Raw genomic sequence first — 13,152 nt, 5'->3', positions numbered from 1 at the left:
GTTTAACCTGATTCTTCCCCGAATTGAAGGCTCACTCTTTAGGGTGAAACCCGATTTTTACCCAGCAAATTGCCCTCACTGAATTGTCTGTAGCAATGCACACTAGCTTGTATAGCAGGAAACACAAATTTCATCACTGTTACCAAACCAGTGCAGTTCGTTAGAGTAATAGAGCTCGATTTCTCCCTAAATTAACATATTGGAAGCTTTCCGACCCGAATTCACATGAATTTAGAGCGCATTTTTATTCCCTCGATTTTACCTCCCGAATATGGAAAAAAATATTTCCTGAAAACTTCAGGCTCTATTCATAATCAGTGTTTCAGGAAGAACATTTCACACTGATTGCCACAACAGTTATGTGCCCTGTGTGCCCTGGCGACTGTGGGTAGTGGGAAGGCATGACGAAACAAACAGGATTTGACCGAGACCCCCCTATCACCAGTAAAAGCACGGCAGAACAAGCATACCGCATGTGCACGTGGAAAGAGTTGAGCTCGTCTATGCGAAAGCCTCCAGACCAAAGACATCCCGGAACGTCAACGAGACGCACGCACAGCAGGTTGTCCAAGTCTACCCTAGGCCAGTGAAATGGGAGACTGCACTGAGGCATTGCTGAGGAAATGTGGCAGCGATGTTGATGGCTGTACTGTAAGCAACAAAAACAAAATCGTGACCTGCTGCAACAATGCCACTTTTCGTTCTAAATATCAACACTCCAGGCATGTATGTGCACAAACATTTATCAACAAGGATGAAGGAACATGCAACCGTACTATCACAATTGAAACTGGATCAGGATGACAACTTTTCGATGCACTTGTATTAGTACAAGTTGGCATTTGTTTGCAGTGTTGAGCATGAAGTGACCGTTACAGAGACAAGATGTGAAACACTCACATACGAATCAGAAAACATCTCTCGAAATGTTTCGCGTTAATGCTGCACGAAATTAATAAGTTGAGACTCGATCATGAGCATGTTGGGCAAGAACATCATTGGGAATTCCTTACCTGCTCAATAGTTGCAAACCTTTGCGCAAACTCAACTATGGAGCTGCTACGATTGTCCAACAGGAAGCGAGGTGACAATACGACATAGTTGGTGCTGGAGTAGATTCCACGTCCCTGCTTAACGTCCACCCCTATTGTGTAAACCCTGCACATAAAAAGAAAACAGCCCCATCAACATTTCCTCTGTGAGCAGGTTGCAAAGCGTGCAGACATCTTGCTCACCAGTCGGGGCGGGCATCGTTCGGCGACACAATGAGCCTGCGAACTCTTATGGCCTTCTCCAATGGGAAGCCGGTACACCACTGCGGAAAACTGTTGGGATGAAGCTGCATTCCAACGCGCATGCTGCACCTGCGGCAAAGAGAGAACAAGATCAATTTCTTCTCAGCCACTGCGGAAGCACCCGTCAACCTCAACATACAGGCGTACTGCTGTGAATTGCAAATAACTTCACCATATACCCTGCTCTCATGAAAGGGTATTCTAGAGAAATGTACAAGAATACGGTAGAGCCCATTTTATTACAATATTCGATATAACGATAACTCCGATATTACAAACAGATTGCTGGTTCCCGTCAGCTCACCCAGTGAAGTACGTGTAAACGAGACATCAATATAAAGATCACCGCAAAAGCGTTTGCTCACTTATAGCGATCAGAATTCTCCCGGTGGTCGCGTGAAAATTGAAAAGCAAGCTTCTACCTTCTCATTAGAAAGAAATTATGATCGCATTTTCAAGAGTGATTTCAAGTGTGATTCTACACACTGATTTAGTGCTCCAAGGGTGGGGTTTAGAGGGTCCACCCCCTCCACCCCTATCTCATACCTTCAGTAGTGTATATTTGGGAAATGGAAAAAAGGTGGTGGTTGTGAAAACATCCTCCCCATGTAAAGTTCCCATGGAACACCTTCCAAAATATATTTCTGGCTGCATACTGCTTTAGATTAGCAAGGAAATGACACGTCGCACTGCTCGTAGCTCCTTCATTAATCAATTCAGCTACCCGGTACAATACTGTTGCTGTACTGCACCTTATCACAGCACAATTAAATTTACAAAAACAACTGGGGAAGAAGCTATCGGCAGGGTGCATCCCGACCTCAGCAGCCCGGCCTGATCTGCTTGGCTGACACAGTCAGGTCTGCATGCCTCATAAGCATTGTTGTGCACAAAACATCACTCCAACCAATCTGCTGTAGCACATTCCATCCCATACAGATAACTGATACTGATAACACCATCATTTGACTGTATACTACCAAAGGACGTGTGAAAGGAAAGCAAGGCTCACATCATTGACTCATCAGGGTCTGCAAAAGAAAACAGCAAAGGCGCCACGCTTCTAGCCTGCTCGTGCTCGGGCTGTTGCCCTGCTGCCTCTGTGCTGGTCCCTTCTTGCTTGAAGATCAGAGGAAGCCCAGACCGATTGATGATCCAATAATCAGCGTACACGTACAGCTGTAATCATTGTCAAATAATTTCAGTAAGCTATTCCTTGCAGCCTGCACGTTCCGCCTGACGTACCTTTAGAGCGTGTCCGGGAAGAATGCAGACTTTCACGTGCAAAATCAGGAGACGGCCTTCCGCGTCTCGTGCCTCGAGTTTCGTAGTGAAGGCCCCACTTCCCGGAGGCACCACAAGGTTGGAGCAGTGGCGGAAGTTCTCAAAGGAGAATGTAATTATCACGTACTGCTCCGTGTTGATCTGCAAGTGGAACAGAGATATCAGATGCTAGAACCCCTAGTAGCGTGGACAGATGGCCCACATTGGAAATAATAACCTCCAAGATCCTCACCTCATGGAGAAAGCAGCTTTTACGAGGACTTATGACACCCTTGCAGGGGCTGTCGGTAAAGACGTAGCTCAAGTCGTACGGAAGGAGGTTGTAGATGCAAATGGGGGGCAACAAAGTGATTGTGTGTGCCGGAATGACTTTGTCCGAGACACGCCACCATTTGGGAATGGCTCGCTTGTCCATGCAGCTGTTGTGTTTCACTCCTACGGAGAACCTATAAAATATACTCAGTTAAGACTCTTGTTGCAGCAGAATGCTCGACAGATGTCGTGGTTTTCCACGCAAGAAAAAACGGTCAAAGGAAATCTGTAGTGTGCAGGTGGCCACACACCGTGATTGTGCAGTGTTTAGGCTGACGGTTAACCCAAACCAGAGCCAAACAAATGCTGCCACATGCTCTCTTAAGGGCGGATCCCATAACATGCGACAAGCGACACGCTACAGATTCTGTAGCTGTCGCCGTTGTCGCGGGAGCAGCTTCCCGATCCATTTGTGAGGCGACAGCACCTGGCGACAAAACTATATTGGCGAGAGAAGAATTCGTATTTTTCAATTGATTATGCGGCATATCTGTCAAAAACATAATAAAATTTCGACTGAAACGCCGCAGGAAGATAAACACCGAGAGAAATTTATACTACCGTAAGTTTGTTATAATATGTTTGTCTGTGGTGGCGCTGCAGTTCCATCCGTTTCCACACAATGTGCAATAGATTTTGGCCATACGCGATAACCATCGATTCGAACGGCTGCTTTCCCCTACAATCTCGAAATTTCATTAAAACAAAGGTTACTTGACACTCACGCTACGCTGTTTTCCCCGCATCTCTATGCTTTGTCGTTTGCTCCAGCTACATACCGCCAAATCTAGCGAGTTTTGGGCACGCGCCGGGCAACGGTGACTGGCGACAAGCGACAAATATCTACGGGGAGCAGATGCAGGATTTTGTAGCCGCGACACCGCTATTTTGTCGCGAGAGCCCGGCTGCCGCCGCCGAATTTGTTGCTTGTCGCGTGTAGCTGTCGCTTGTCGCGGGTTATGGGATCCGCCCTTTAAGATACTCACAGTCAGCGTGCAAAATATTTCAATTACCGTATTTACTCGAATCTAACGATCTCCCCCCCCCTTTGCCGATTCCAACACACACACACACACACCAAAACGCGAAACAACTTGATTCTAACGTGCATCGTCCTTGAGGGTGCAAAAATACGCCTTAAACACGAGTGAAAAGGTACATAACAGCACTGTCGCCTGTCAAGGAGCAGCACCTGATGCATATATCAATGTGAAACCAAAACTAGATATTAACGTGCTACTGATTTTGCTTGTTTATCTCGAAAATGACTATCTGACTCTGCTAGACAAAGTTTTTGCATTTGACACCTGCACATAACTTATGGCCGAGTACAACTCTAATCTCAACATTGGTCAAGGGCTACAAACTGTCCCTTGAAGGACACATAGGATACTAGCAACTCGAAGACATGAGGCACAGCAAGGGGTTAAGCAAGACTGTGCGTGTGTAAAGATAAAGTCCCGCCCAGTGCAACGTCCTTCTCACCTGAAGACCTTCCCACTGCTATGGAAGGGTGTACACGTTGTAGCATATCCCCCTTTGGCTTGGGGCTCCACAGTTTGTTGCCACTGCAGCGAAGCGTAACTCGTCATAGAAAATGCGGGTCGAGCCCATATTTCGGAGTACACGTAAGCCAGGGGCAGCGGTACAGTAGAATTGCTCTGGAGACACATCTGGTGGGGACGTGCTAGAAGACAACATTTTGGAAGGATACAATATCGTGGATCATACGATGCTATTGCAATGCTATGATACCATCAACGTCTCTGCTGATTCCAGGCTGAGATATGGTTTCCTGGATGATACTATATTGGGAATTCTTTTAATCATACACTGTTAAGAGGGAAATGTTTTTCCTTTCATTATAGTCTGTTTCAATAACGTTTTATCGTTATAAATTATGTGATTATAAATGTGAAACTGTCATAAAGTAAAACCTAAAATATGCCAGCATGCACTGTTAGCTTCTTATGGTAGACACCTTCCATGTTCTGTCATCATAAACTGCGTACACTATGAGAGCAGAAAGGCCTTGTTATCACATAAGGAGTTCACATGTACCAGTGTGCATTGTACATGCACAGAAGAACATCCACAAACAGTAGCAGAACAGCACTTCTTCAAGTCAGTTTCGAGATTTTGCACAGAAGTGCCATCACTGTTTCACTATGCTTTGATGAATGAGATTTGATGCTTTGATAAGACAAGACAAACACTGACCTCCGTACATCTCAAGTTTCAGCTCCATAGCCACATCCATTTTGTTTCTCACAAGTAGTGCAGACCGAACAGTCACCAATTTGCGAGCACTTCCATCCAAGGTGACGCTGAAGACCACACGGGCAAGCATACCACTGTGCAGCTAAACAAAGAATTTAATAAATCTGTTAACTTTATCGAATGATGAAAAGTTCTAACACCTGGACTCCAAACCGTTCATGATTACAGACAACGCGACAGTGCTTCACAACGGGAGGCTCGAAATATTACATAAAATAATCTCCAGAAATAGCCATATTAACACTAAAAGAGACAATCAATTACAACAGAAGAAGAAGATGGAACATGTTCTAGCTGTGACACAGCATCCCTCGTAGAAATAGCGTCTGCGGGTGTAGCAGACGGTCACCAGGAATGTTAGCCGCAGTCCCACAGACCAAAGGCCATGCTGTTTGTATTAAAGCGTAAGTAATGTAGACAGAGCATGGCAATGAAACTGGTCATCGAATGGTATTCTCCAATCTCTGAATTAAACTGCAACAGGGTGCAGAAAAGCAAAGACCTTCACACCCAGTAATGTTCCAGAGCATTACATGACATTCAGGCCTTTTCATCTGAAGTTTGCTTATCGCAGATTTCATATTAAATGAAAGAACGCCACATTAAGAGAGGGCTGTTATAGAGGGGCTTGAACATACTTCGACTATTTCCACCAAAGCAGGCACAGGAAACACTTACATACTGTTCCTTGGGTGCAGCATACCGAAAGTAGACCCCAACTTTGTCCACTGAGACAGGATCAAGCTGCTGGTATCCATTAATCGTCAGAATGACCTGGTGCATTCTTAACTTATGCGAGTCCTATAGATTGAATATGGAGCAACAATGTAAGAGGAGTAAAACAACCAGTGTATGTATATGTGCAAAACATGAAATGAATGATGTCCCAGACATGTCGTGTACCTGGTGCCGCAGCTTTCCATGTTCTTGAAATGTAAATGGGATCACTTCTCCAGGGTTGATCTCAGTCCACTTCAACTGCAAGTCCCCTGCACTTTCCTTCAGACTAGAACATAGAAATTCACCGAAATTACGCAAGATACATGGGAGCTTGCAAGCGTTCCATGCCGTTATTGGATTAAGAACTCAAGGACTTGAGAACTAGAAAGAACTGAAGAGACAATGTCTCTAATTATTAGAGACTAAAGAAGATTTAATGACGACAAAAATCAGTGATGTCATCAAGGAAGGAAAGAAGAAGTCACTGAAAAGGTTAGCCAGCTGTAGGACTCGAACCCACATCTTCTGGATCACCGGTCCAGGGCTCTACCAAAGGAGCTAAGCTAACATGCCTCTCCAATGACTTCCAAAGTTGCATCATCAAGGAACAAACCACACCCACTCACTCATTCACACACTCACTCATTCCACTTCAGGCACGATCAAAATGTTCAGTTTCAATAAGACTTAGATTCAGCTGCAGATTTTGTTGGTGATCTTCTTAAGACTTAAAACAATGTCCGTTTGCCACGTGTAACCGTCCTAAGGTGTGTAAGTAATAGAGCTGCGCGAGTAGCGAAATTTCCATTGCGAATAGTATCCGAATAATTTCTTCAGATGGTGAATCGAATTCTAATAATCAGAAAAACCCAATTCGAATAATTTCGAATGGGAGTGCAGTTGGGGTCTGGGCACTGGAGCATGCAGTGCCCAGAGTATAGTGTTGACCATGAGCTCGCAAAATTTGTAGACTTCAGTGACAGAATATTGCAAGCAGTGTAAAGCGGGCTTCACCTAAAGCTCGAAAGTAATGAGGTGAAGCCGACTTGCAGAATGGAGCCGCACAGCAAAAGAGCAATGGCAGTAACGTGAAGTGGGCTTCACCTAACTCTTCGATGTAATGAGGCGAAGCCCACTTGCAGAATGGCAATGGCGATTGCGATAACTCGCTTCAGTACTATATTCGAAAAATATTCGAAAATTTCGAATATTCAAAATGGACGAAAATTGATGTTTTAAGGCTGGAACACGGAAGAAAAAACACAACACAACACAAAAGCCTCAAGTGCCTAAGAACAATAAAAGAAGGCTAACCTATTTAGCACTTCCTTCGTTCACTGAAAATATGTTGCAAATAGCATTCAAATAGCATCGGATATTCGTTTCACGTTCAAAATTTCGTATATTCAAACAGATCTAGTAAATAACCTACGCTGCATAGGAGTGACTGTGATGCTTTATGCTGAACACTGTACAATTTGCATGCTAAATTCATGGCACTCTAAATACCGCATCTTACCATATTTAACATCGCGTCTAGGTGGAACCCGTTCCACATTTGATTTTGAAAGCTACTGTTCCAAGCCAGAAGCTACATGTAGCAGAAATTTTGCATCCCATAGTGTAACCGACAGCAGCACTGCTGAAATGCTATGTATCAACTGAAAAGTACTTCAACCTGATTCTTTACATAATTGAGGAACGCAGACAAAATGTAAGCTCAATACAGAGCTTTCATAGTCGCTGCTTCTACCGTTTAATATTTGCATACCTAACAACTAACAGATGTGTTCCAAAAACTAATAAGCAGATCCACTGTGTGCATATTCCATGAATTACAAGTGCACATCTATCCATGCTGTACCCCTTGCTTATCTACCGCTTGTCAACCAAAATTATTTGTTTACCTGCACGCAGATGACACAACCGTTGCAAAGCTGAACTTCAAACCAAGGTCGTTTTTCAGTGCAAACGGAATGAATGGAGAGCGACGTCTGGTGGATGTTTCACCGTTCGAAAATGTTTCCTTGTCCGATAGTGGCCTATTATAGAAATCAGCATGTTAAGCAAAGATCTTGCAGGGCACTTCCCAGCAAAACTTCGAGAAAAGCACTCTAATGGTGGTTAAATCCTACTCTTTTGAGAAGAGCTGGTACAGGTCCGCAGTCCACGACTGCTTCACGCAATGGTACAGGTCAAGTAGTGCTGTGGTGATGTTTAGGTTGAGGGTGTCTTCCGCTACAAAAATGAATTCCAGGTGTATGATGACAACCGCACTGACTAGTATAGGTGTGCTACAAGGGATGGGATGAGGATGCACAAGCTGGTATGATAACCAGCAAAAGCATTTACACCGCCCTTCACCCACAAAACAGGAAGTATAATTGAAGTGAAAAAATATGACTTACCTTCTACCTTAAAATTTAGCTTTGACAACTTGTGCCCTTCAAATAACATCTTCCAGTGGCAGTGACACCTGCAGGGAGTAATTATTGGCTGTTGAAATATATGGTGCACAAGGGTTTAACGTTTCTTGACCACATGGTGGTGTGCATAGCACAGTGATGCATACTGGGCAAGGTAGAAGACTTGTAGCCTACCTCCAAGGCTCTATTATGGGTTCCCAGCCAGACAGGGAACGGTTGTAGTAGCCTGTGCTAAAGAAGAACTTGGACTCTCCGCCATAACACGGTAATAACTGCTGGGTAATGTAGGTTTCTGGAAAGACATTTCGTATGTAACGTGCTGTACTCCTTTTCTTGATAAACGAAAGATACTTTCTTATAAAATCGAAGTTCAATGATTTCACAAAATGACTACATATTTTTTTAGGAGCAGCCAATCAAATAAGTCTCGTTTTCTGTTTTAAGTAGGGGGTGTGCGAATCTAAATATTGAATCAAATTGGAGGAAAAAGGTGTCGAATACCTAAATGCCCAATATTAGTGCAGATTTTACAACTTGTGCCTTTTGCACTAAAAGTTTGTAATTTGTAGCCCATGGCTTTCATGTAATTTTTCTTCCTTTAACTGTCACAAGGGACACATGTAATTCTTCTGTGGTAATCTCCTGTGGGTAATTTTACATGATAGCGTTTCCTGCTTTTCAGCTGAGTCTACACTTACTGGGGTAACTATCTTGATTTCAAAATTTGATGTCAGGCAGTGGCATTTTAGAGAGATGAGGCTGTAACTATTTCTGAACATCCACAGGTCACTTGTGTAACAAACAAATTGGCGTCTTGCCTCAACTCTGTATCTCTTGTCTGGGGAAGTCGCGTTGCTGAAATTATGATCTTAGGGGGGCGTCTTTGAATCCTTTTTGTTCCTAGGCTGTAGGCATTACTAAAGAATCGCAACTTTGTAAAGGCATCAAAATCACCCCTCTAGCACCGCTAAAGTGCACGTGGCAAAATATACACAATTAACTTGGGCTAACAATATCTTATATAGGAGATAGTATTCCTCTATATGAGTCCTGATTGGTGATGGAGGCATGCCCTAGAGGGCCAGATTGCCACCTAGGTGGAGCAGTAGAGTATTGCAAATAAATAAATAAATAAATAAATGTGCTGAGGAGCCTTCTGAACCCATTTCTTCACTTCAGAACGTTGCCAATAGAACTGACGAGCTAGCGCGGTAGTGCACGTCTACGGGCGGCCAAAAGTTAAACAGCAACGGTAATGAGCCACGATAAAGAGAAACATTAGTAGCATTAACGTGAAAAACACTTTTTCCTTTTTTTTGCCAAAAAAGCACATACCTCTGAGGTTTATCTCAAGTAAGGGCACGTCTGCATCCATGCAGTCGTCGATGATGCAGAGGCAGAAGGTAGACACTTTCAACTCCACAGCCCGCACGTTGACACCCGACGACATGCTCCGCAATACCGTGGCATTTTGTGTGAGCCACAGCGCTGCCTCATCCACCTTTCCGCTAGAGTGTTGCAGGCCACGGAGACAGTCTTCGTATGAAAACCCCATGCCTTGTAATGTCTGCACATCTGAGGCTGCAACAAAAACAAAAGAACAAATAAACAAAAAATAAAAAATAAAAAGCTTGCAAGTAAGCGCTCTGAATAACATTACGAGCTTAAAGAAAAATCCAAGCCCCCAAAATTTCAAGCATACTAACAAAAAAAAAAAAAAAAAAAAAAACCAGTCCCGCAAAACTGCGGCAAAAACGGGCTCACCTGAACGTGCATCGAGTGTGACACGTTCGCTCTCGTCCTTTTTAAATCCAGATTGCTTAGGTACGGAGTCCAGAATGCTCATGAACAGCTTCATGTCGTTGTAGGACAGGCGTAAATTCACATTCATCGTGCTCACCTGGAAAATATGTGCCACCTCTTATTGCGAGCAATTCTTAATGATAGAGCTGTGCAAGTTGTGGAAGTGAACTGAACACACTGATCGAATACAGTTCGAACAGTAAACATTATGCAAACAGGAACAATATCGAATTAATGTTGAGCACAATGAAGATAACTAGAGCCTGAAGCTTTAGGGTTTTACCCGATTCTTCCCCGAATTTGCACCCCGAATTGAAGGTTGCCTCTTTAGGGTGAAACCTGATTTTTACCTTGCAAATTGCCCTCACTGGGATGTCTGTAGGAATGCATTAATTTACTTGTTTGGCAGAACAATTCAGTAGCATCACCATTTGTACCATACCACAGTTAGTTGAGTAACTGAGCCCGATTTCACCCCGAATTTAGCATAGTACTAGAAGTTTTTTCACCCGAATTCACCCGAATTTAGTGCACATGTTTATTTACCCAATTTTTACACCCCGAATTTAGAAAAAAATATTTCCCGAAAACTTCAGGTTCTAAAGATAACATAGTGCAAATGTGACAGTGCTAGTCCTACATCGCAATAATATTCGATAAAATGTCCCAAATATTTTTAACGCAACTATTCAATCTGAATCACTTCGAGCTACCTTGGTACCCCATGGCATTTGTGTGTGGCATTATTCGAGTCCACAACTAAAACATACACACGCAGTGTCAACATTTGCATACCTGAAGCAAGTGCTCCACAGGAGCAGACTGAGGGGACTTCTCAATGACATCGATGTAAACTGTGACGGGGTCAACTATGGACAATGCAGTATCTTCCTCCACCCCAAGAATGCAGGAGAACACTTCCATGTTTTGCAGGTTGCATGACAATGGCCGTTCACTTAGATTCTTTGAGTAACTGAGCACAGCAGTGGACTGCAAAGGGGATAGGCATTGATTATTTGACTGGTTAGACAAAAGAAAAGTAGGAAGATAGAAACAAGGTAAGTAGAAGAAACGGAGAAAGATAGAAACAAGGGAGGTAGAAGAAACGGAGAAAGGTATAAAATACAGCACACCGGTGAGGAAATGTCAAGGGAAGAGACTCAGAACCAAAGCTGCCGATATTTTGAATGGAGACGGTCGGCTCAGACACAGTTGAACAGAGAACAGTCTCTGTACAAAATACCAGTGGCTCTTGTCCTGAGGTCCTTCCCTCATTTTATCTCTGGACTATATAAATTATAAACTTATCTTAGCACCACATTTCTTCTCCATTTGTTGTGAGGTGAAGGAATGCTTATCTGCTTACACATACTAACTACTTACTAACTGGTACACAACATACACATGATACATGGCTTTTGCTACTGTATTTTCAGTGTCAAAGGTTTCAGGGTGCTAGGGTACTACCCTTGCTCAAGCACACAGAAGAAGTATACTGCAACGAACAGCAATACTGCAGGTCCATAGATGTTTGAGTTGCTCACTTTTAAAATGACAGCATTTGTGTCCCAAGCAGCAGTATTGTCCACAACCACAATCTCAGTATCTGTCAGATTCAGTTTCAGTTCCAGTGGAAGCTGTGCACATTCCTGGAAAACAAGGACAGGATTTTCCCTCAGTGACCACCAAAACGAGTTCCTCAGGGACAGGTTGTTTCCTTGAAATAGTTTCCAAAGCAACAGGCAAACCCTGTCACACTTAGGAACTTTCACACATGATCAGTTGACAAGCAGACACAATAAAAGTGGCATGTAGGAACCACAGTTACTCGATAATGTGAGTGGTGGATGTATGCTGCTCATATACTTATGATTCTCATATCCTTCTTCTGCCACGGATAGACTGGTTTCTTCAAACTTCCAGTAGGAAATCACAAGAAACCATTACAGTGAACACGGTACAAGGCAAAGCACTGTACAGTAGTCTCCAATGACACACAAGGGTGAACACAGTTTTTCGGGTGAACACAGTTTTTCGGGTGTACAACAGACATGTCCATATGTGCGATAACGTTACAAGGTGGCTTAACACTTATTTTAGACTCTTTCCCTTATGTACCTTATTTTGTGGAAGGTCCCTCTTGAAGGGCAAGTCGTGCTGGCTGCGGAGAGAATGCTGTGGCATTGAGGCTGCACCTGAAAGTCATTCGAACTCATTACTGCAGCAACAGCAGTACACAGCTTGCGAACATTTACTGAATGAACACATAGTAGCCACTGCAAAATATTCAGCTAAATGCACAGTACTGCAATGCTTTTATTATCCTGGCATGCACAAGTTACTTGCACTTTCCTACATTACACTGCCCACTAGCTTTGTACTTCTATGCAAGCTGCTCACCATTTTCATTTTCCTGTACTACGCAGCCAGTTACTTTTGAACTCCTATAACGTGCAACCCATTGCCTTCATGTCACCTTCCCTATGTGATGTCATCTGGTATGACGCAGTATCAAAACACAATGATGCAATATGTACTAAAGTGACAAGTGGGTTTATATCAGAATGTGCACCACTGTGCTTCAGGGGATCGAGCATAATTCAATCAACTAATTAGGGGGTGACATAAACATGTAGCACAACTGCATCTTCAAAATTTTTTCTTTCTTTTTTTTTTGCAATTTCCTAAAGCTGCTTCCCTTACGCAGAAAATTTTAAGAAAAATTGATCTAGCATTATGGAGCTCAGAATTTCATTTTATCAAGTGGCATTCGGACTTACTAGGGAGTGACGGAAGGTCCGAAGTGAATGCCAAAAAGTCTGACACTTCTTTGATCCAGTCAAAAATTGCCATGACTCGCATGTTGTTGAGAAGCACCGTGAAGCGTGCCAAGTTGCGAGCAACCCTGTAGTGAAACTCCACTTGCAGCACCTTTTTTTCAGAGGCGTGTCTTGTTGGCTGAAGGATACTGGTGAAAACATTCGGCCTGTCATTGGCTGGCGCATCTGTAATTGAACAAAATGTGTAAGAAA

The 13,152-nt window shown here is 43.3% G+C and overlaps 1 protein-coding gene across 1 annotated transcript in view; it reads right to left on the bottom strand.

Moving 5' to 3' along the window:
- Positions 1–13,152, bottom strand: part of LOC135370743 (intermembrane lipid transfer protein VPS13D-like) — a 53,206-nt gene that overhangs the window by 10,781 nt on the left and 29,273 nt on the right. The window contains exons 45-64 of the mRNA XM_064604564.1: positions 12,901–13,125; positions 12,239–12,315; positions 11,665–11,769; positions 10,916–11,110; positions 10,082–10,217; positions 9,653–9,898; positions 8,492–8,609; positions 8,300–8,367; positions 8,027–8,129; positions 7,799–7,933; positions 6,075–6,177; positions 5,850–5,972; positions 5,112–5,253; positions 4,377–4,578; positions 2,812–3,025; positions 2,541–2,720; positions 2,308–2,474; positions 1,236–1,364; positions 1,014–1,158; positions 471–649 (exon numbers count right to left, since the gene is read on the bottom strand). Of these exons, the coding sequence (XP_064460634.1) occupies positions 471–649; positions 1,014–1,158; positions 1,236–1,364; positions 2,308–2,474; positions 2,541–2,720; positions 2,812–3,025; positions 4,377–4,578; positions 5,112–5,253; positions 5,850–5,972; positions 6,075–6,177; positions 7,799–7,933; positions 8,027–8,129; positions 8,300–8,367; positions 8,492–8,609; positions 9,653–9,898; positions 10,082–10,217; positions 10,916–11,110; positions 11,665–11,769; positions 12,239–12,315; positions 12,901–13,125 (2,992 nt within the window). The remainder of the gene's footprint in view (positions 1–470; positions 650–1,013; positions 1,159–1,235; positions 1,365–2,307; positions 2,475–2,540; positions 2,721–2,811; positions 3,026–4,376; positions 4,579–5,111; positions 5,254–5,849; positions 5,973–6,074; positions 6,178–7,798; positions 7,934–8,026; positions 8,130–8,299; positions 8,368–8,491; positions 8,610–9,652; positions 9,899–10,081; positions 10,218–10,915; positions 11,111–11,664; positions 11,770–12,238; positions 12,316–12,900; positions 13,126–13,152) is intronic.

This window comes from Ornithodoros turicata, chromosome 10 (assembly GCF_037126465.1).
Source record: "Ornithodoros turicata isolate Travis chromosome 10, ASM3712646v1, whole genome shotgun sequence".
In the NCBI taxonomy this organism is placed as follows: domain Eukaryota; kingdom Metazoa; phylum Arthropoda; class Arachnida; order Ixodida; family Argasidae; genus Ornithodoros; species Ornithodoros turicata.
Note: the sequence above shows the minus strand (reverse complement) of the source record. Positions and strands in the feature narration are given on the sequence as shown.